Below are 24,732 nucleotides of genomic sequence, written 5' to 3'. Positions count from 1 at the left end.
AAGACTGCAAATCAGCAAACTCTTCTGTCGATTTTTAAAAAACAAAAAAAAACAAAGTACTTTGGATATGTAACATGACTTGCTACCTCTAGTGATTTTATTCATGCATGAATAAACCCCACAATAAAGGAGGTACAGGAAGATCATAAAGGGAGTGGTTGAGCAACATCAAGGAACAGAAAAGAGGGCAGTAGAAAATTTGAGGCTGGCTGATGACTAAGAAAGGATGAAGGAGAAGGTTGTGTCTTTTGCTGTGCACTTCAGGCTTCCAAGTTTACGATTTGAATTGATTGGTCATAAACTTACACAACCTTCCATCACCCAGCATAGCATATACACATTTATCTCTTCTGAGTATTTCCAGGCATTGGTGCACAACTACAGCCCCACATCAGCTACTTAGAAACCTAGCTCCAAACAAATTCGACTGAACAGGCACATTCTCCCCTTTTATAATTAATATCAAATAAAATCAATTATATATAACACACAACATAAACATACTGTAAAATGAGCCAACAAGGGAGCCTCTGCATAGTCTCTCTATTTGCAAGAAATAGCAGTCAAATCTCCCTCATATCGCATTCTACTGCTTTAAAAAAGGATACATTGGATGTCTTTTTTAATGGTTAGGCTCTGAGGAAAAGACAGTGCACCTTCCTCCACTGTTGGTAAGGCTATCCAGGTAACAGGAGCTATTAACTACTTTTATAGAGCCTTCCAAATAGTGAAAGGAACTTATTTTACTACTGAACTAACAATTAACTATTCCTCAACATCTGTCACATATAATGTCTTTATTCACTGTCAGCTGCCTGCCTGTGATTTCAGTATACCTCTTATACAATCATAGTGCACAACATATGGAGTTCTGACCTACTTTTTTCTGTTCATCAAGCACAGCCATTTTCTTGCAGTCTTGTCATCATCTCTATTCACTAAAACCTTAGTCTTTGGCAAATTCATGCTGAGGTTTCTTGGTTCTAGGTTTTGCTTTCACAGTTGGGATTTCTCCTCTAAGTCCTTCGCAGACTCTACTTTAAGAACATTAATACATATGAGTTCCCACTGACAGCCAGCCTCTGTTAAAGCTTGGAGAACAGTAATAAATAGAAGAAAGTAGAGACCTGAGCCTTGGTAAGCACCTACCTGTACACTAAATTCCTCACTGAACTCATTGCCAACTCTCACTTTACCGAAAACAGCACACAGCTTGCCCTGCTCTAACAAACCACCTAGTATTCTGAAAGGGCACCAGTTTAAAGGCCATGGTACCCTGTCAAATGTCATCTCCACATCAACAATCCAAAGTAGAGATTTATTCTCAGCTAAAAATTTCTCTTGCAGTTGTCACTATGAAAAGAACATCAGTGATACTAGCACAAATCTGAACTGTAATCTCATTTAAACTGATTCTTTTTCTAATTACTGGTACAAATATTTCTTCCATTATTTCCATAACCTGACCCATTCATTCTTTTTAGTTGTTCCTTTCCAAAGCATCTCCTTTGCCCTTGTAGTAATTGACTGGATATGTGAAAACTGCAGTTTTCACATATCCAGGTGATTCTGTTGTCTAAGGAGTCTATATAAAACATGTTATATGAAGTATTGTTTTGTGGTCTTTGTAACTTGTTAAAAGTGTGATGGATTCAATACTTGCGCATTGATTGACATTTTTTTTATTGTCATCTATATAGGCTGTAAATGTAGAAGTTTCATATGTACAGGCATACCCCAGGTTACCACTACCTCAGGTTACGGGATTCCACACTTATGGAGATTGCAAAGTATGACCATTAATCTCAGAATATGATCTGTAATTTTGCTCTTACAGAAACTTGAATTGCATAGTTTTAAATTGTCAACAGTTTAAAACTACACTTTCTTCTTAACTCATTGGCCACTTGTGTTGTACTTAAGATCAAAGTATATATAAGTAATGTATATTGCCACTTAAACATGGCTGTTTCGTAGGAACTGATGTTACTACCATTTTAACCCCAGGAGGACACCTCCTCCAACTGGTTATTTGATGCAGTCTGCATCCGATATATATTGCAAGCAGGGAAGCAAACCCCTACCATCTTCCAGCAACATGACCACCAGACTGTACAGAACAGCCATATTGATGTGGCAATAAATGTAGCTTCTTAGTATAGTTACTACTTTCATCTCTTATAAATATTTTCTAATTAGCTACTTAGCTTGTTTCAAAGTATATGGTTAATGATTTGAAAAACTATCATCCCGTTACACACATACACATGTACATTATGTGAATATTGTGGAGCCATTAATACCAACTCATCTTTTTTTTCTCCGTTTTTCTTCTCTCTCTCTCTCTCTCTCCATTCTTTTCCCTCTCATCCCTTTCTAATTAAGAGCCTAGGCTCAAAACGTCAGAGTTTTCCATTCTTCCTGAGCATCAAACTAATACACTTGCTTGTTGTTCCCTCACCTATCTTTGTCTTTTGTTTCTGTACATTTGAACCACACACACACGCTCACACATGCACATGTGTGTGTGTGTACATGTATGAGTGCATGTAGGGTTTCTATCATCAATACCAACACAACCACCAACAACAACAATACATAGTATGAAGAAGATAAGCAAATCCATTTCAAATAAAAACATATAATGTGGTATTCTAGTGTATTTTAAAAGTTAGATGAAATGACTTTGATCTTTGGTCTATGAGGATTGACTTGAGACTAAACAGCCACAACAATACAACTGACCACCACACCACAAACAATACCCAGCCATCATCACTAACATCTAAATCAATTCAGTCCACATCATGACCCCTATCAACCCACCAACTTCTGAATCCAATTGGCTACAACAGATATCAGCATGTATGCCAACATATGTATGTATGACTGTGTGTATATGAGTGTTTTTGTATGAGTGTGTTGTGTGTGTGTGTTTATGCCATATATCAGAACTGCAAGGGGAAAATTGCCTATAATATATGGTGCCCCTTCAGCTAACTGTAATCATATAATACTTTCTCTTCTTGAGTCCTCCCCACTTCTCATTTCATTTTCATTATTACATCCATGGGAATAAGACAATTTTCCACTCTCACAAAACAGATCTTTCCTGGGTCAATGTTTTTTATTACATATTTATTGTAGATAATTAAATCACTGCTGCTGTTGGATATTTGCCTTCAATTTAAGATGTCTAGAAGGAAGCTATTAAGTAGAAATCAAGGCAGTAGTGCAAAAAGGAACCATAAAGGGATTACACTGGATATTAAATTTGATGTTTTAAAAAGACTTGATGTGGGAGAAGATTAAGTTACATTGTCAAAACATTAAGTCTTGCAATGTCTACAGTGGGAACAATACATGACAACAAAGAGAAAATGATGTCAATTGCTCAAGAAGCTACTGTTAACTGTCTGGACCTTATTTTTCCATAGATCCAAAGTAATGCTCAAAATGGAAACCGGCCTTTATGAGTCAGCATGACTCAAGAAGATACCTTAGAAGGTATCTAGTGTGACAGTTAAGTATAGTGATCTAAAATCATAAGGTGAGTTGATGGAAGAAATATGTTGATTATAATAAGAATTAGTTTTTCTAGGATTTATGAAAATGCACATTAGAAGATGATGGGTTAATTTTTATTGAGCAGATTTGGGACTGTGAGTGAAATAATTCTATCAGATGTATGCTTATAACAATGTTAGACTTCAAAATTTTTGAGTTCCTGCTTTTGTGAAATATCTAGGCTAATGGTAGGCAAGTGTTTTTTTTTCTATTTCTTGATGAAAGAAGTTTGTGAAAGTGTTTTTCACTTTATTCATTGATGTATTTGTCTTGTGATAATGATAGGAATGCAATTGGAGATTGTTTACCATCTGCTTGTGGTAGTGTGGAAGAGCAGAAATTGCTGTCTGAAGAACTGTAGTTATTTGGGAAGATAGGTAGGTATACTGATGTGGATTATTTAAAAAGTAAAAGAAATTTAGATGTGCTGCAATTGTATCACTAATTACATACACAGCTTTTGTATAAGGATGTACTGTGTGCATTGAAATCTCCACTAATTACAGTGTTTAGATGTATAATACAGTGTATAAGTGACGTATATATAACTTAATAGGATGATTGGTTCATTGTTAATTAATCCTTGACGATCACACTTTTGATCAATGACATCCCATTTTTTTTTAGTATGAGTGTACATAGAACTATATTACTTAATACGGCCTCTTTATATTTTTTTTTTGTCTTTTCTTCTTTTCCTAATACGGGATATAATTCAAAAGAGATTTGGCTGCTATTTCCATCTAATAGAAAACCCAAAGACACTCCTTCCTTAATTCCAGTGAAACTCAACAAAGTCCATCATGAAAGATCTTTTCTTCAAATTTATATCATTCATTAGTATCCATGAGAGGAGTGATTCCTGAAAAGTTTAGCCCTTTAGTAGTTACCATTCAGATTTTATGGCCATCTAAAGTTTTAAGCAATATCCAAAATTTTCAAAATAATGAATTTCTTTTATTTTTAGGGGCCAATCATTCCAAATATGTTTGATACCATACCTTGGAAGTAACATGACTGTCAGAAGTAACATGAAACAGTAGAAATCAAAATGAATCAAATGCTATTTGGTATTTCTGACTTTTTACTAGTTTTATTAATTTTTCTTCAGCTCTGGAAGGAAAATACTTTTATGATTGTCCCATCAACTATCAATATGGGACTAGTAGATTTCTTCTACTTGAGCCCATGAATCCATAAAAGCATAATAAAAGTATGTGGCTCCATTTGCCAATCACATTCTTATTGCTGTATAATCAAAAGGTCAATGTCCTTGGATTTTCAGGTTTGAAAGTTTCTCTAATTGTCGCACATTGATTTCTACCACTCTAAACTACCCACAAAAATGGGAATTTCAATTTTGAGCCATCTTCATCTTCAGGGGATGAAAATTGATATTTAGAGTAGATTTAAATGCAGTAGTTTTACATTTCTATACTCACCATCAGGTGCATTTTCAGATTATATATAGTTTTATATTTATTTATTTATTTATTTATTTATGTGTTTCAGCCAAGTGGCTGCGGTCATGCTGGTGCACCACCGTGAAGAGACCTTCGAAGACCGAAGTGGAGAAGGGTTCCGTGCCAACGGCGGTCGAGCACGGGTCAGTCGGTCCTAAGAAGCGGGCGAAAGCTTCCACGAAAGGCGCCGGATCCGTCACGAAAGCGAAAGCAGTAGTTTTATATATATTCAAATGAGTTTTTCATTCTGTCTTGTTTTTTTTATCGCATTATTGCACAAGAAATCAAGCATTTCAGTAAGTGTTCTGTTAAGATTTCAGACTTTACTCTAAGATTAGAGAAGATGGGATCATTAGCATAGCTGGAGGTAGGGTCCCCACCCCACCCCAGGTGGCACTTTTGGGTCTGCTATACACAATGTGTTTTTCTGTGGGGTCCAAGGGCGGCAAATGGAAGAGCCGCCCCCAGGTGGCACACACTCTAGCTATGCCAGTGGATGGGATGCTCGTATTAAGTAATACCTACCTAAACTTAAAATTTTTTATAAACAGATCCAAAAACGTGAAATTTTGCAATTTTTGGTTGGCATTTTTCTACATTAGCTGAGTCAAAAGAATTGATGTTTAGTGTCTAAGGGAGTTGAGTTGGTGGGGATTAAAGAAACTTTCCAAGGTATCAAACCTATTTAGAACTAGCAGAGATACCCGGCGTTGCCCGTGTTACATGCAATTGAAAAATGAGACTTTTCTGTTATATTTTCTGTAAGGAACTGGAATACATATGATTCGAATTTCATCAAAATTGCACATGAGGGTTCTTTCCCTCTTTACACACCCTAAAAAAATTCTAATCATGAGACATGTATCCCATACTATTGATCTTTATGCGCATATTCCAAAATTTCAGTCTTCTGGAACCTGTGAAAAAGATTTTGCTCCTGCAAAATGGAGCTCATGGAGCTCTAAAATGTGGGAATGAAGGCCCCTATTGGGGGTGGGGGTGTTAATATCAACCAGAGAAGTTGAATTGTTGGGAATGTTTTTACTTGGGTCTTATAGTATGCCTGTATATATGTGAGAGTATAGTCTCACTTTAATAGTTTCAGTATGAAATTGAAAATATTAAAGTGAAAATATTTGAAATTACAGTAGCGACATATTATTGTTTCACTTTTGACAGGTAATACTGAAATAGTGGAATAGTTTCAGTGTTAGAGTGAAAGTATCTGACATTACAGTAGAGTGATGTTATTGTTTCATTTTTGACACATAATACTGAAATAGTGGAGGAGATAAGATATTGCTGTGGGCTCGAACTATGCAGGAAGTTAAAAATTTTTTTGGCCTAAGACACTACATGGACCTTAAAAGAATTTTGCTCCTGAAAAATGGAGCTCATGGAGCTGAAAATTGTGGGAGTTAAGGCCCCTATTGGTGATGGGTGTATTAATGTCAACCAGAGAAGTTTAATTGTTGGGAATCTTTTTAACTTGTGTGTAATATGTATTGTTTGAATTTCTTTAAAATAGGAAATATATGTATGTTCACTGGGTTTGTAAAAGAGAGCAAAGCTACAGGAAAGCAGAAGACGAATGATCACGATAATCAGTCAGCTACCCTAGCCTAGTCATTACTACTCCCCAATGTAGGATTCCTCACCATACAGGTGACAGGTACAGCTTTAAGATGCATTATGGATCTATAGCAATTGGAAGGGCATGACTCAATAGAAACAACAATGTGTGACGTTTGGAATAAAGGGAAATGAAAGCGTCACCTCTGGAGTTTGCAAATGACCACTCTACCGATAGGTAACTGGGCAGAAAATATTTACAATCAATAAATGTCTCCGAACAACCAGTCACTCATCTGGGAAGGCCTTGAAATCAATGTTACCAACTGGGGACTATGTGTGTTGCAGTGATAATAGAGAGACTCAAAGGAGGTCTGCAACGAAATAATTTTACTCATCACTTTGCAAGTGAATCAGTGGAGGCAAAGATGAGTCTCATTTACTTGACAATTTATGCACCACATTGCAGAAATCACAATGTAAGTATATCTGAAAGGATAGTCTTACACTGTTGTACCGTTGAATTACAAATAATGCTCATCTGTTATGTTCGGGTGACCCTATAGGTTCCAATAGTACAACTGTATTCGTCTTTGCTTAGGAAAAATGACTAAATTGTGGGTGTGAAGTCCCCATGAAGGGGTCTTTGTAACTTCTAAGAAGAAAAATTTTTAGAAATATTACTTTATTTGTGTGTAATCTGTATGGTTAAAACAAATAATGCTCATCTGTTATGTTCGGGTGACCCTATAGCTACCAATGGTACAACTGTATTCGTCTTTGCTTAGGAAAAATGACTAAATTGTGGGTGTGAAGTCCCCATGAAGGGGTCTTTGTAACTTCTAAGAAGAAAAATTTTTAGAAATATTACTTTATTTGTGTGTAATCTGTATGGTTAAAATTTCATCAACATCAAAAATATATGAATTTTCATGGGGGTTATGACCATTATGCATAGAATATAATTTGCAAATTTCTTAAAGATCCATTCAATACTTTTGACGTAGTTTTGGATAAGAAAACAAATGACTAATGTGTGTGTTTGTGTGCATATATATGTGTATGTATGGGTGTATATATGTATAGATATCTGTATGCATTTATATATGTGTACATATTAGATGTACACCTATATATATACATCTACACACATGTATACATATACATGTATGCATATAGATCTATACATATACGTGTACATATACATGTATATGTATACATATACATCTCTCTCTCTTTCTCTCTCTCTCTCTCTGTATATATATATATATATATATATATATATATATATACACACACCATTAAAGTGAAAGTATCTGTCATTACAGTATCGAAATGTGATTGTTTCAGTTAGTGGAATAGTTTCATTTTTAAAGTGAAAGTATTTGACATGAGTGTTTTTGTTTCACTTTTGACACGTAATACTTAAATAGTGGAGGAGATATTATGTTGCTGTGGGCTCGAACTCTGCAAGAAGTTAAAAATTTGTTTTGACTAAAACACAACCGGAACCCTAAGTAAGACATGTGTAAAATTTGAATGAAATTGGTTGTGTAGTTCTCGAGTTTTAGGGACACACACACACACACAGAGACAGACAGACAGACATTCTCATTTTTATATATATAGATGATTGGCCCCTAAAAATAAAAGAAATTCAATAGTTCAAAAATTTTGGAAATTTCCTAAAACTTTAAATGGTAATAAAATCTGAATTGTAATAGCTAAGGGGCTAAACTTTTCAGGAATCACTCCTCTCATGGATACTAATGAATGGCGTAAATTTGTTGAATTTCACTGGAATAACCCAGTAGTGGTAGGTCAACTAGAAAATTATTTTAAAAAATTAAATGAAATCAACATTCAGGAAATAATGTCAATTTGTGTGAAAGATATAATCTGCATATCATCCAAAATAGCATCAAGGTATTACATTCCAATAATGAATGATGCTGGTTCCTTTTCAATTCCATTCACATCTATGATACCTTATTGGAATATAAATAGCACCAGCTGTTACTTGTCTGATACTCTATATCAGTGTTTCTCAACCTTTTTTTTTTCTCTGCACTCCTTTGATTTTTATTTTACTCCACTGGACCCTCGTACTCATTCAGTTTTCTTTTTAATTATATGATATCTCTATAATTAAATATTACTAAGAACTGTATAAAAAAAACTGCTAAAATATTTTGTATATTGCAGAGGTTTAACTGATTTACAGCACATAAACTTTAACAATAAAATCTTCGGCATAACTACAGGGTTTTACCCAGTTAATACTATATGCGTAGAAAATTTCATTAAAAAAAATTCATTTTTCTGAAAGTTATGACCTCTCAAAGTCTGGGGGGTAAAACCCTGTAGTTATGCCAAGTTAACTTTGGACGGACTTGAAATCAGGACCTAAAGAAGTGATACTAACAACAGTAGAGCGGTTTATCCGATGCTTTGACAATTCTACCAAACATCTAAAATTATAGACGTTCTGATCGATTAGACAAAACTATTACTTTTATTTAAAGAATGCCATTATATTTTCAGTACTCCAATTAAAACAGTGGGAGTAAGTCGAGAACCTGCAATATCTAGGAAAATAAGTAAAACAAGAAATCATAAATCAAAGTACGTGGGGCAGTAAAGAGAATGCATAATGTTTCACAAGTTTAGCAGGTGACTGCCAAGTTGTTGCTTGATCGTCTTGTGGTACAATTTTGTTTTCTTCTGAACATCTTTCAAAAATAAACAAAAGAGAGATTTTCATAGACTCACACACAAAAATGTTTAACCAATTTAAAACGTTATTTGAATTAATTTTTTAAAAACTTACTCCTTTACCAAGCCGTTTTTTTATATCATATTTCTTAGTAATGTGTGCTTCTAGATCTGCTGTCATTTTTAATATACAAAGGTAACAATGTGAGACATTGAATCAATGCGCATACAAATGTAGTGCACTTTAACAAGTGTTAATATTTGACATTAATAACTGGAAAACATTAAACAAAACTACGACTGAAAAGTGTACTTCGGTTTTATTTATCAATCATCAATAAAATACATAGTCAAATAAAAACTTACAGAATTTGCGAATGAATACTAACAGAATAAAGTTATTTGTTTACCTAGCAACAGATGCAGTCTGTTCTTGTTATATGTATTTTTGTATTATAACGGTTTTTACTAAGTTATTTTCATGCATAATTTTACTTTATTGTTTACAGTCCTGTCTGAAGGCGAGATAAATTCAGTTTTGTTAATTTACGCTTCGTTTCAAATTTAAACTCGCTAAAAAAATTGAAAATCGATCTCTCTAGCAACTTGCCGGTGTTCGTTAAGCGAAGTCTCTTTATTTAACTATAAGAAGAGCATTCTATGTATGCTAATTTTTCTTTCTTTTTAGATAGTATCCAACACTCTGTTCAAGTTAAATATAATTATCACAAGTTTTCGAAATGAATTCTTCTTTTATCTGTTACTTTTTTTATATCTTTTAGTTGACGCTTCGATGATAATTTATTATTTATGAATAAAGTATCAAGTTAGTATTGGAAACGTATGAATTAAATATGTCACTGCTTTGAAGTTCATGCATCAGGTGACACTTCTTAATGGTAATTACCTGCGTCGCTTCGTTGAACTTTGGGACAGTGTTGTAATGTTTCTAAATTTTACTTGTTTCTGTCATTAGACTGCGGCCATACTGGGGCACCGCCTTGAAGAATTTTTAGCTGATTTGGTATAAAGTCTCCTTTGATTTTACTATGAAATCTTGCGTACCATCATATAACATATGTTGCGTATTCACTCGTGGAAATAATACACGCAACAAATTATTGCCGAACGAATCAACCAGTACTTAATTGTTTTTAAGTCTGGTACTTATTCTATCGGTTTCCTTTACTGAACCGCTAAGTTACAAGGACGTAAACACACCAAAACCAGTTGTCAAATGGTGATGGGAGACAAACACAGACACACATATGCAAGTATGTGTGTGTGTGTATGTATGTATGTATGTATACGACGGACTTCTTTCAGTTTCTATCTAACAAGTCCTCTCACAAACCTTTGGTCAGCCTGAAGCTTTAGTAGAGGGCAGAAAAGGAGCCACATAGTGGGACTGAACCCAGAATTATGTGGATGGGGAGCAAACTTCTTACCACACAGCCACACCTACACCTATTGTTTAATCCAGTTTAACTTAGCTAGTATAACTGTTCCATTTTTCATGTCTTGATTTTAAGAGATCCAATTATATAGGTTTTGAATAAAATTTTTGATTAACATATGAAACAATTTTAAGTGTAACTGACAATAGAACCCAACCTGGCCAGGGAAGCACCAAATACACATGCACGCATGCACACACACACGCACGAACACATACACATACACGCGTGTGCACAAGCACACACACACACACACACACACACACAGGTGTTTTGAAATCCAAGTCAGGAAAAACAAGCACTCCATTATAAGGTAAAAGAGTGGGTGTATTAATGGAATACACCATACCAGTCTCTCTTGCACACCACATCTGTTTCCTTTTATGCCTAACTTTTCTCTCAAGATGCTTACACTCTGTCGAACATGCACATTGACATTGCACATCCAGCAAAGCATAATACTAGCTTCGTTTCTTTCAAGCTTACGCATGTCCTCGGCTATCACAGCCCATGTTTCAGTGCCATGTAGCATAGCTGTTCGCACACAGGCATCAAACAATCTGCCTTTCACTCTGAGAGAGAGGCTCTTTGTTGCCAGTAGGGGTAGGAGCTTTCTGAACTTTGCCCAGCCTAATCTTATTCTTACAGCTACGCTCTCAGAGCAACCACCTCCACTACTAACTTGGCCACCAAGATAACGGAAGTTATCTACTACCTCTAGTTTGCCCCAATGGCAGTTGATGGAGTCTATCTTCTGTGTATTTTCAGCATTTATTATACCTGTGCACCTTCCACATACAAAAGTTAGTTTCCCTGTTAACCTTCTTCTGATGTTGCTGTACCTTTCATATGTCCAAAGCTTACACTGGGTGCATCTTATGGAGTTTCTACCTATACCTTTTCTACAGATTGAGTAGGGCTGTCTACCTGAAGGGATCTGTGATTTGTCTGCCTTCCTACTTACTATGACTTTGATTTTTGCTAGGTTAACGCTAAGGCCCTTTGATTCTAAACCTTGCTTCCATACCTGAAACTTCTTCCTTAATTCAGGTAATGATTTAACTATATGAGTAAGGTTATCAGCAGAGAGAAAACAGGGGAAGCCTGTCTTGAATTCCTCTGTTATTGCCTGGAGGACTATGATAAACAAGAGGGGGTTGAGCACCAATCCTTGGTGAACCCCTACCTGTACCCTGAATTCTTCGCTGTACTCATTGCTCACCCTCACCTTATTGGTAGCATCCCTGTACAGCTCTCACCAACCACTCTTCTATCCCTAGTTTCTGCATTGACCACAAGATAAGGGATCGGGGGACCCTGTCCAAAGCTTTCTCCAACTCAACAAAAGCCAAGTATAGAGGTTTGTCTTTGGCTATGTATTTCTCCTGCAGCTGCCTTACCAGAAATATAGCATCAGTGGTGCTTTTACCTGGCACAAAACCAAATTGCATCTCATCTAGACTAACTCTCTCCCTAACAAGCTGGGCCATGTCCCTCTTCATAACTTTCATCACCTGATCCAACAATCTGATACCTCTGTAATTATTTCTAGCTAAGACATCACCTTTCCCTTTGTAGCAGTTGACTATGGTGCTATTACACCAGTCATTGGGTATGACTCCTTCATGAACCACCTGATTTACAATACGGGTGACTAGACCATAACCCACACCACTAGATATTTTAATCATCTCAGCAGTGATTCCTGATGAGCCAAGGGCTTTTCCTGTTTTCATGTCCTTAATTGCTTTATCTACCAGTGTGCTGTCGATTCGGGTAGCTGGTCCCTCAATTGGGTCAACATTTGGCAGACTCTCCTCCTCCCATTCATTCTCTATGTTCAGCAGTCTTTCATAATGGCATCTCCAAGTTTCTTTCTTTACAGACTCATTAAAAGCAAGTGCACCATCATCCATGCAGACACATTACTCTTCAATGACATCACAATTTTCTCTCACAAAGTCTTGCAATCTGAAATATTTCAGTCCTTTGGTCCTCGCGACACTGGACACAGGCAAACTTCTTTTCTGCTTCTCCTTTGGCTAGATTTACCTGTCTCCTAGATTCCTTTCCAGCTACCTGATATAGTTCCCTGCTGCCCCCACTCCTCCAGGCCTGTTTCTTTGCTCTAATGGCCCTGTCTACATTACACTAGGTCTGGAAGGGATTTTGCACCAGCCAAAGATTTGGTCTGTGGCACTCAGCAAGCTGTCTCACAGGAATTCCCAGTTGCCCTCTATGTCACGAGTTTGTAGCTCCTCCTCACTCTCATCAAATTTCTCAATTAGGATATCCCTAAATGTCTGACAATATGAAGGGTCTTTAAGCTTCCAGGCCCTTCTTTTCCAGATTGGTCTGTTTCTTGGCATTCTTCTGACTTGGAGTCTAAAGTCGCAAATGACTAGTCTATGGTGGGGGATACATTCTTCATCAGGGAGGGCCATACGTTTCGGGAACTAATTCCATGGCCCCCATGAACACCACGGAAGATACCAGGCTGCCGTCCAACATGCCCATTGAAATCCCCAGCCATAAAGATGAGATAATTGCCAGAAAGGCGACGCTGGGCACAGGTGCCATCACGATTTCGATTTCGCTTGCCCCAATAAGTCTTCGCAAGCTGAGTTTCGTGTCCCAATGAAGGAGACGATGTTGGCATGGGTGCCAGTCATCGAATTTAACTCGATTTCGATTTCACTTGCCTCAACAGGTCTTCGCATATGGAGTTTAGTGTCCAATTTAACTCGATTTCGATTTCACTTGCCTCAACAAGTCTTCGCAAGTGGAGTTTAGTGTCCAATTTAACTCGATTTCGATTTCACTTGCCTCAACAGGTCTTCACAAGTGGAGTTTAGTGTCCAATGAAGGAAGGTACGCACAAGTGGACTGGCTGAAGCCTTAGATTTAGGTCTCACTTGGCGTGCCGAGTCTTCTCATGCACAGCATATTTCCAAAGGTCTCGGTCAGAAGTCATTGCCTCGGTGAGGCCCAATGTTCGAAGGTCATGCCTCACCACCTCATCCCAGGTCTTCCACAGGCTCCCTCAACCGCTATCCTCATCCATTCTCGCTACATGACCATACCAGTGCAATTGTCTCTCTTGCACATCACAACTGATGTTTCGTAAGTTCAACTTTTCTCTCAAGGTACTAATACTCTGTCTAGTATGCACACTGACATTACACATTGATCGGGGCATACTGGCTTCATTCCTTGCAAGCCTACGCATGTCCTCAGCAGTCACAGCCCATGTTTCACTGCCATGAAGCATGGCTGTTCGTACACATGCGTCATACAATCTGCCTTTTACTCTGAGAGAGAGGCCCTTTGTTGCCAGCAGAGGTAAGAGCTCTCTGAACTTTGCCCAGGCTATTCTTATTCTAGCAGCTACACTTTCAGCGCACCCACCGCCACTACTAACTTGGTCACCCAGATAGCGGAAGCTATCAACTACCTCTAATTTTTCTCCCTGAAATGAGACAGAAGTTGTTTTCTGCATATTTTCAGTGTTTATTGCACCTGAACATCTGCCACATGCAAAAACTAACTTCCTAGTTAACCTGCCTTTGATATTGCGGCACCTCTCATATATATATATATATATATATATATATATATATACAGTATATATATGTGTGTATGTCCTCTTGTTGTCTGCTAATTCTATTATTCATTTATTTGAATTAACTACTCACACACACACACACTTACATATGAGGACGCATGGCCTTGTGGTTAGGGTGTTGCACTAACGATCATGAGATTGTGGTTTCAATTCCTAGACTGAGTTGTGCATTGTGTTCTTGAGTCAAACACTTCATCAAACATTGCTCCGCAGTCACTTCAACACCTGACATGTAGTACTCCGTGCACCTGTTCAGGCAATGTCGATTTGATGGAGAGAGTGAGCTAGTGCACAGCACATACATTTGATCACTATAAACAAACCATTTGTGCAGATTGCTCAACAAAAGCTGAACATTCATACATTATCTTTGATGGGAGAGTTCATCATATTCTTTTATTCTTTTACTTGTTTCAGATATTTGACTGCAGCCATGCTGGAGCACCACCTTAATGGTTTTTTTAGTTGAAGAAATTGACCCCAGGACTTATTCTTTGTAAGTCTAGTACTTATTTTATCGGTCACTTTTACCAAACTGCTAAGTTATGGGAACGAAAACACACCAACATCGATTGTCAAACGATGCTGTGGGGGACAAACACAGACACACACACATAAATATATTCACATACGACGGGCTTCTTTGAGTTTCCGTCTACTAAATCCACTCACAAGGCTTTGGCTGGCCCAAGGCTATAGTAGAAGACACTTGCTTAAAGTGCCATGCAGTGGGACTGAATCCAGAACCATGTGGTTGGGAAGTAAACTCTTCACCACACAGCCACGCACATATCATCATCCATTTTTCCATAGATCAGATGGAATTTGTTGAGACAGATTTTCTACAATTGGCTATCATTCCTGTCACCAACCCTTGCCTGTTTCCAGGTAACGGATTATTTTCCCATGTCCAAACATGTTTCCATGAAAGATTGGAAACAAAAGACACCAGTTGCACGACAGTGACAATGACATATATTTGTGTGCATGTTGTGCACATTTTTGTTTCCTTGTCTTGACACAAGGCAAGATGTAAATGAGCACCACAATGACACAAACAGCCATGAAAATACAGCCACCCATAACGAAATATTACCTTTCTTGGAAACAGATGGAAGCTGGTGATAGGGAGGGCACCAAGCGATAGAAAAACCTGCTTCAATAAATTCCGTTTGATCCATGCAAACATGAAAAAGTGGACGTTAAAACGACGACGACACCAATGATGATGATTATGATGATTTAATGAAAATGAGAGAAGACAACAAATTCACGTTTTGACTGAAATTTTGTAATACACTACAAACCCTAACTGTAACCCTAACCCTTGTCCCAAGATGGTTCCCATTGGTTGTTAAGGGGGCATATACAAATAACGTTATCAAGAATGAATAAATCTGATTGGCTAAAATTAGAAGAAAGAATTCAAGCTTTGCAGAAGCATAACTTTTTTGTTTTCTCCAAAATTGAATGTGATTTTTGTAATTGGCACGAAAAGTTACATCTGAGTAGAAATGTTCAATAAAATTGGATGAGGCATTTCAAACCGAAAAGATCCTATGTCCATTGCTTCTAAAAAGCAACATTTTCTCTATTTTCTTTAATTTCAATTGATTTATTGGAGTTATCTACCTTTAAAGTACACCTTTTCTTTGCCAAAGTGGCGGGCTCTGGTTTTAGGTGGATAAATCAAAACAATTTAGTGAAATACAAAATTAGACTTGGGTATTTCGAGTAAGCGAAAGAAATATATACATACTTATAAGTCATTAAATTAATCAAGGAAAATATACTAATGTTCCTTTTGGTTAAATACTTTCAAATTTATTTTTAAGATGTCTTAGGAATGTTTCCAGTTTTATTATTATTATTATTGTTGTTGTTGTTGTTGTTGTTCATGGGTGATCATTCCTATTATTATTCTTAACGGCATAACCAATTTGTAACGTGTTTATAGAAGTGTGACGATATAATTATAATTTTATTTGTAGGCCTTTCGAAGTTATTCAACAACTTCATCATTGAAGTTATAGCAATGAAAAAAGTTAAATCTTTAAATAAACAAAAAAATATATATAATAATAAAATATCAACGGGTTATTAAACATATTTAGTGACTTCTAAGCCTTAACATATTCGTTCCGCTTACTCAGGATACCCAAATCAATTTTTGCATGTCTCCGAATTGTTTCTCTTTCACTGATCGCCGAGATAGTTTTTGTTTATTAATTGCATGATTAATCTCTTAGTCGTAGGACTTCAAATCGCTATATTTATTAAAGTGCAGATTACACGCAAGATCCTCTATAAAAGTATAAAAATACAGATTTCTACGTATATGCATACATTTTTGTGTCCAAAATGTGTTTACGTGCGCGTGTGAAAACATTTTAAACATAATTTACTCATCACGCACGCGCCACGACCGAGGTTACTGTGTCAATCATAGATTGTAAAAAAAAACACAAAAATGCACACCATAAAAATAAAGCAATAACAAGGAAATAATTTGACCAATGGGAAGCGGAGACAGTTACCCGAGGAGGCGTGGTTTGAGACGTATTGTCATATGCCACTTCTACTGCTACAACTACTACTCCTTCTTCTCTTATATCAACAGCGATCTACAAACGTTGCAGCGAATCAAGTTACCAAGATGGGGAAATAATACGGGTGAACAAGGCATACACTACCAGCTTTATTATTTTGTATCTTCTTACATTCAATCCTCATCGAAGGAAAACTACTATGATGTACGGAGAATGATATTTTGGTTTCCATTTCGTAAAGTAATTTGAAAAAACAAAAACAAAACGTATATTGAAATCTATTTGGAAACGATCTCTCGCCCCTACTACCCAGCATCCTTATTGCATTGTCACCTCACTACCTTCTATTATGACTATTTTTACCAGATTCCTCTCATTGGAGCCGTGTTTCGGTGTACTTTAAAAACAAGTTTTACGTGTAAACACACACACACACACATGTACATCTACACACACATGACACTTGCAGTTCCTTCGCAAATACATTGTAAATTGAATTTTATTATTAATTTACATCGACCCGTGCTTTAAATATTTTGTAAACAACGACACTGTTTTGATTCGACCACAACATTCTCTTTCCTTCTTCTATCTCCCTTTTATTTCATTTATTTATTATTATTTTTTTTTTTTTTTTGCTTTTGTAAAGAACTCTGGAGACAAAGTTGTGTAATGTGTGGGTGTGGATTGTATTGAGGTTTGAGCATCATTAATGGTGGTGGTAATTGGTTGCAATGGTGGTGGCAGTCCTTTGTTAAAACAGGAATCAGAAACCAAAATAATTAAGACTTAACACAGACATTTCACTAATCCCTTCCATCGCGTAATGCCAGCCCACAAGCACAACCGCCATAACCGCACACGTGAGGACGAACACAATAACAATGTTGACGAACAACAACAGTATCAGCAGGATATCGGATTGGGCGGAGGAGGTCAACAGCACAACAACAATTACAACAACCAACAACAAGGCCAGGGCGCCAACGACAATCAAAGCACCAGCAACCAATGTTGTGTGCCTCACGGATGCAGCGACATTAAGGATTTAATAGACCCTTCCGACCCGTGCGATGCAGTTAGAGTTGTGTGCAATAATGAAAACTGCACCGTTGGTCAGTGGATGCACAAACTCTGTTTTGAAACATGGGAGCAAGGAGTGTTGGCCTACCTTCGATCATGCGGTCGAGCCCGCAGCTGGAGCGAGAAGCAGAGGCTGCAAAACCTCTGGACCAAAAAAGGCTATGATTTGGCTTTCAAAGCCTGTGACTGTAGATGCAGCCGTGGTCACCTGCGCAAAGACCTCAACTACATCCCGCCACCGCAGAATGACAACGCCAAGAAGAATCGCAAACATAAAAAGAAAAACGACAAACCTATTGCTGTAATGACCAGTAAAAGCGGGATGAATCCGAACCATAACTCTAACACACACGGTAGCCGACTTAGAACCAACAGTATTAGTACTGGCTCCAGTCCGCCAAACAACTATTTATCGAGTTCTCCGACCACTCCAGCTGGATCACCATCTCAGACTAACAATGTAAATAATCAGTTAAAGAAAAACAAGCCTGAAAACGGAGATTCTGTAGTTGCTGGAAACACTATATGTGGCAGTGGTGGATATAGCACTGGCAATGAGGTTAGTGGAAGCATATTTAAACGAAGAAATGACTTGTCTGCTTTTAAAAATTTGCGTCGTTATAAACAAAACCCGTATTATATAAAGATGGAGGACGAATGCTCGCATGGAAACGATGATACAAGGATCTTCGTGCTGTCAACTCTTAGCATCCACAAAATGGGATCCTTACCATGCGTGCTCTGCAGATGTGAACTACCCGTCTTCGATCGTTATCCACTCATAGATGGAACTCTGTTTCTCTCTCCAGAACCCTACCAAAAAAATACGGTGAAAGAGACAACCCATGTAAATAGCATCGGTGGAGATTCGACTGACACCAACTATCAACATCACCAAATTCAAGTTGTTTTTGATGGGAAACCTCAATATCTTAACGCCGTCTGTATTCATTGTTTGGAAGGCAAGACAGATATACGATGCTCAGCCTGCAAGAAAAGGTGGGATGGGAGTACACTTTTATTAGGTACCATGTACTCTTACGACATTTTTGCTGCTATGCCGTGCTGTCCGAAACGTTTAACATGCAGGCACTGTTGCAGAGCTGTGGTCGATGTTACTACGGGTTTACCTTACTACAGTGAGTACAGCCATATAATAGAATGTCCATACTGTAAAATCAAAGACTATCACTTTATAAGGCCATTACATGAAATATTTTTGGTTAAAACACCTATATGGAACTAAAAAAAAACATAAAATTTTTGTCGAAACTTTCCGTATTTAAAAAAATACGCAACAAACATTTTTCCATCCCATAATTATTACGGACACATTTTTAACGTAATTAAGAATATCATTCTAAATGTTTCTTATATTTTTTTTAAAGCTATAACCTTTTTTTGACATGCACTGAAAAATATATAATTGTGCATGAGAAGAATATATAATTGTGTACAGTATTAGTTCCTATCTCAGTTCTTACAGCTTTTTCCACCATGTTGCCATGCTAAAATGTCGTGATGAAGAAATCAAGACAAAACAATGTAGGGCGGACGTGTCCAATAAGGCACCCCGCCCTTTTCTTGTTTTGTTTTTAATCAAAAAATTTATACAGATTCGAATGTTTCTAACAACGGAGATTATGATTTTGCTCGAAAAAAACAACTGTTCAAAATTTCAATTTCCCTCCCCGCAAATGTTTTGTTTTGAACTTTTTTTGAATGATTTCCCCCCCCCCTTCCATTTCTACGCTTTAAAACTGCGAATCTTTTGGGGACGTGTTAAGTGCGGGATTGAAAATAAAAGGAAATGAGATTGGGTATGTACAAAACTATATTTGGCTTGAGGAAGCGAAACGAATAATGCTTAAAAGGTATGTTATGAAATATCATTGTTAGATACTTGTTTTCATTTCTTAGTATCATCATTTATTTACATTATGAAGGTAGCGTCATAGAAAATAAAACATTTCCTTTAAAAATAAAATGAAATGAGATTGGGTATGTACAAAACTATATTTGGCTCGGCTATCTTGAGTAAGCGAAACGAATAATGTTTTAAAAGTATGTTATGAAGTGTCATTGGTAGATACTTGTTTTCATTTCGTAGTATCTATCATTTATTTACATTATGAAGAAAATATTTATAGAAAATAAAACATTCCTATAAGAATAAAATGCATGTAAAATCTACTGAAAATTGACCAAATTTCGTAGAAAAAAAAATTCTTTATTTGAAAGTTTACAGAAAGAGAAATGAGAAATGTTTTATTTTGTATGAAACTCCGTTCATAAGTTAATTAAATGATTTTGTTGAGAAATGAAAACAGAAATGTTTAATAACCCACTTTTAAGCATTCACGATTATGTTTCTCTTAATGAGAGGATAGATAAATTTATTTTTGCATATTTCCGATTTTATTTCATTGAAAGATCATCGACGGACATCACCCACGTCTGTCCCGACACCAACCTTCCGGAAGTTTTTAAACTCGTCCAATGATTTGCGCGTGCGTGGAGGTCTGCTTATAAAGCAGACGACGTAAGAAAGGCCAAGTTACTTGTTCGTTCTGTATGCTAGAAATAAAAGCTAAATCTCCCTCAGTCCATGCACTTCTAGTCTTGTAAAATGAAAGAAAGCATAGGACATAATCCACTTCACTAAATGCATTTGGTTCATTACAGCATATCGCTGAATTATGAATCAATTCCCAACAATGCAAAATGCTTTTTCAATGTTCATCTTATTAATACAAATGTCACGTACGACATAATTCCGTTCTCTCTCAGTTCAGTTCCCATCCCACATTTATTTCATTGCCGGATTTAGTCGAGTACATCATTATTTTACTTTCATTTTATTATGGCGAACTTAAATACGTTCTCTGGATTACAAAACGAAATAGCTCCTACTTTGTCCATCAAACAAAACTAGAGATTACTTGATTTCTGGTCCCATTTACCTTTTTTAAAATCGTCCCCTCTCTGAATGTCGAAATATTACATGCCCCTGAATAAATAAGGAATAGATCAGCACATTTATTCTTATTCCCCAACCATCACCAAAATATTAGACAATAACGAGGAAGTAGTGTTCATTCATATAATTCTGCTTTCTTTGTCTTGGTGTTAGAATAAGTTTTGAAAGTTTCAACTCCTTCATACCGTTTCAATCTTCACAGATTCAAATGGGGATATATGGTTGGCCTTCTTATGAGAAACGATACATTGACATTTTTTAAACTGACAATTGTAACGCCTCCTCAGTTTTCGTTTCTCACTGCGTGGAAGTACTCAACAGGTTATGCAAATTTAGTTCACAGGAAAATTTTTTTTAAAGAATTTATAAAAAGTTAAAGATGAATAATTATGAAGTGGGGATTGAAAAATTTTGAAAAGTTGTTTTTCATGCAAAATCATATCTCCATTGTTGAAACATTTAAATCTGAAAAAAATAAAAAGTGGGGGTGGGATGCATATTCAGTTTGGTTCTGGTTGTATGTGCATATCACAGAGTTGTGGTAAAATGTAAGAACCATTTACAAACATCTTTGATAATCTTATGCTACAAGGATATTACAAGTGCAGGATTGAAAATGAAGGTGGGTATTTACCAAATCTAGAGTGAGATAAATAAGTAAATGCTAGGAAATGAATAATTAAATGTCCTACAGCTTCATTTAGTTAACTTTTGTAAAAAAAAAATGTCATTTCTTTAAAAAAAAAAAAGATATATGTCAGACTAACTGCAAATTGACAAGTCATGGAAAGTAAACAAAAAGTTTCTGAGAAGAAAAATTTATAAAGTCTGCATTGTAGAACAATATATTCCTTATAGTATTAAATGTTAGGTAACATTACATTTGATGATGTAAGACTATAGATGCACATAATTTGTACTCGGGCTGACTTCCTGCACAAACTCCTACTTGAATTGCAACTAAAAATGCAGGGATGTTATACCCACTTAAATGATGATTGGCTATAGGCCATGTTTCAATCAAGCTAGTACATGCATAATAGAATAATGGTGTTGACAGGTAAACAACTGGTGTCTGGTTAGATTATGACATACCTTTACAACTTGAAGGTAGAATGTTACAAGAGATTAAATCAGAAGCTATCAATGAGATCAGTTGAAGACTGTTCATAATGATTGTGATATATGGTTACTCCTGGATTAGTTATAAGGTAAGTCCTATATTGTTCATATTGGTAGTGGGTTGAGGCAGGTCATCAAAGATAAAGTCCAAACCTGGATAAGAAAATGTGCAGGCAGTCCCTAACATCTTGTTTGAGAATAGATGTGTAGATGGTGCAGTTCTCTGCAACCAGCATTTTAGTGGTAATCTGTTCCATCTTTGGAGGAAACATTCTCTTCTACTTTCATAATTTAACCAGATACTTAATTATATTATATCACCCATGGAAGGCAGATGTTAAATGATGATATATTTATATATCATATATATAATTTAGAGAAAAGAACCAAAGTTCATGAACTCATCCATGAAAATCCACAGTCACATATATATATATATAATGTTATATAGAGGGTGTTCAAGTTAAATTTGACTTTGCATAAAAGGAAAAGAAAAAAATTATCCCATCCAAAACTAAAATTATTTTAAAATATCAACTAGATTAAGTCTAGGAGAAGTAGCTGCATGTGGACACAGTCAGAACACCTGTTGTGTCCTTTCCTGCTGGCCATGGTTACATAATGTCCATCGCAGCTGTGTCTTACAGTTTTTACAGAACATTGTGCTACAGTCATGATGTTGGCATTTTGATACCTGGTGTAAATCATCATGATACAGGTAACTGTTTTTCTATATTCAGATGGCTTACAGTCCTCTGTGTCAAATTTTTCTTAACTATAACTGTGTCATGTGAATGGCACCCCTGAAATTGTAATCGTGGCCATTGCCGGTAGCATGATCTTTGAATGTTAGGCCTCATGGAGACGATGACAAGTGACCAAGACCTTTGGTGATATGCTGTGCTTGAGAAGATTCATCAAGCCAAGTGAAACTGTAGTTGTTGCCTGTGTCATGTACATGGCACCCGTGAAATCATAATCATGGCTGTTGCTGGTGTCAGATAAATGGCACCCATGTCAGTGGCACATAAAAAGTGCCCATTAACTCTTGGAGTGATTGTTGTTAGGAAGGGCATCCAACCGTAGAAACCAAGCCCAAGTTTAGGACCTGGTGCATGCCTACGGCTTACCAGTTCCAGTCAAATCATCTAACCCATACCAGCAAGGAAAGCAGATGTTAAATGATGATGACAACTGTAATCTTTATGGTCTCCAATATTGTTAACTGTTTACCAAAACGTCAAACTGTTCTTGAAAAAGGAGATATAAAAATTCATCAAGCTTAGTCTGAACACCCTGTATATTATATATGAGGGTGAGTCAAAAATTATATGCACTCTTGTTTTTTCAAATGTATTTACCCAAAAGCAGGGGATAAACAAGTACATCATTTTTCTGTATAGTCTCCTTCCTTTTCGATGCACTTGGTCCAGTGGTCCACAAACTTAAGGTTTTCAGTTGGTCATGCAACTATTTATGCACTACTTCTTTCACATCTTTATCCATAGAAAATCAACAACCACGTAAACCATCTTTGAGCAGTCTGAAGATATGATAGTTGGAAGAGGCAAGATCTTGGCTGTAGGCAGAGTGTTCTAGTACCTCAAAACCCAATTGGTTAATGTTTTCAATGGTCTGGACAGCTATGTATATGCATGCATTGTCATGCAACAGCAAAATTTCTTCGACAATATGCTTCGGTGTTTGGTGCGAATTGCTGGCTTCAATTTGTTGGCCAGCAAAGCATTGTTAGTTGTACGCCCCAGTTCCAAGTAGTCTTCCTTTTTGAGTCCCAAAAATGGATTAGCATCACCTTTCCTGCGGAAGACTGAGTCTTGAATTTCTTCATCGCTGGCGAGCCAAGATGTTTCCACTCCATACTCTGTCTTTTGGATTCCATCTCATAATGATGGACCCACATTTCATCTCCTGTGATTATTCTGCTCAAAAATTCCATGCCTTCATTGTTGTAGTGATCAAGTAAACATTGGGAGACTTCAAGACATTTGTGCTTGTTCTCTGCAGTAAGCTTTCTCGGCACCCATCTTGCACAAACTTTATGGAAGCCGAGCTCATCATGGATGGTTTGATTGGCAGAACCATGACCAATCTGCAGAGAATGAGCTACCTCACCAATAATAACTTGTCGGTTCACCATTACCATCTCTCAAGCTTGCTGAATCTTCTCATCGGTGGAGGAGATTGACAGGCATCCTTCTCCCTTTCCATGCATCATGCTTGTCCAGCCACTTTTAAACTTCTCGATCCACTCATACACACTACACAGTAGTGCACTGTCTCCATATTGTGCTAAAAGCCTCCACTGGATTTCAGCACCTGACACACCTCCCGACCAGAGAAATCGGATCGCTGCACTTTGTTCTTCTTTGGTGCACATTGTTAGTGGAGTGGCCATGCTTACACTGTAAAACCCGAAAGACAAATGGTCCAATCAGGCTCAAACTTCGATCACATGACCACAATAGTACCAACTATAAGCACGCATGCATAGGAGACAGAGTGACAATAATGAAGATCTCTTATGGTGAAAGTGCAGATAACTTTTGACTTACCCTCATATATGTTACTCTTTACTCTT

At 36.8% G+C, this 24,732-nt stretch overlaps 2 protein-coding genes across 2 annotated transcripts in view; one reads left to right on the top strand and one right to left on the bottom strand.

The window, feature by feature from the left end:
• LOC106881387 (extracellular signal-regulated kinase 2) overlaps positions 1-9,562 on the bottom strand; it is a 45,335-nt gene extending 35,773 nt beyond the window's left edge. The window contains exon 1 of the mRNA XM_089358344.1: positions 9,433-9,562. Within this exon, the coding sequence (XP_089214470.1) occupies positions 9,433-9,498 (66 nt within the window). The 5' untranslated portion in view covers positions 9,499-9,562. The remainder of the gene's footprint in view (positions 1-9,432) is intronic.
• Positions 9,563-16,569: 7,007 nt separating this feature from the next.
• On the top strand, positions 16,570-19,492 carry LOC106881392 (headcase protein homolog). Its single transcript, XM_014931768.3, has one exon. The coding sequence runs from the start codon at positions 17,775-17,777 to the stop codon at positions 19,275-19,277; it is 1,503 nt and encodes a 500-aa protein (XP_014787254.1). The 5' UTR covers positions 16,570-17,774; the 3' UTR covers positions 19,278-19,492.
• Positions 19,493-24,732: the final 5,240 nt, after the last annotated feature.

This window comes from Octopus bimaculoides, chromosome 10 (assembly GCF_046866305.1).
Source record: "Octopus bimaculoides isolate indiv1 chromosome 10, ASM4686630v1, whole genome shotgun sequence".
Lineage (NCBI taxonomy): Eukaryota > Metazoa > Mollusca > Cephalopoda > Octopoda > Octopodidae > Octopus > Octopus bimaculoides.
Note: the sequence above shows the minus strand (reverse complement) of the source record. Positions and strands in the feature narration are given on the sequence as shown.

What these genes read in the sequence shown, in the direction of transcription:
- LOC106881392 (XM_014931768.3), top strand. Translation starts at nt 17,775, where the DNA reads ATGCCAGCCCACAAGCACAACCGCCATAACCGCACACGTGAGGACGAA.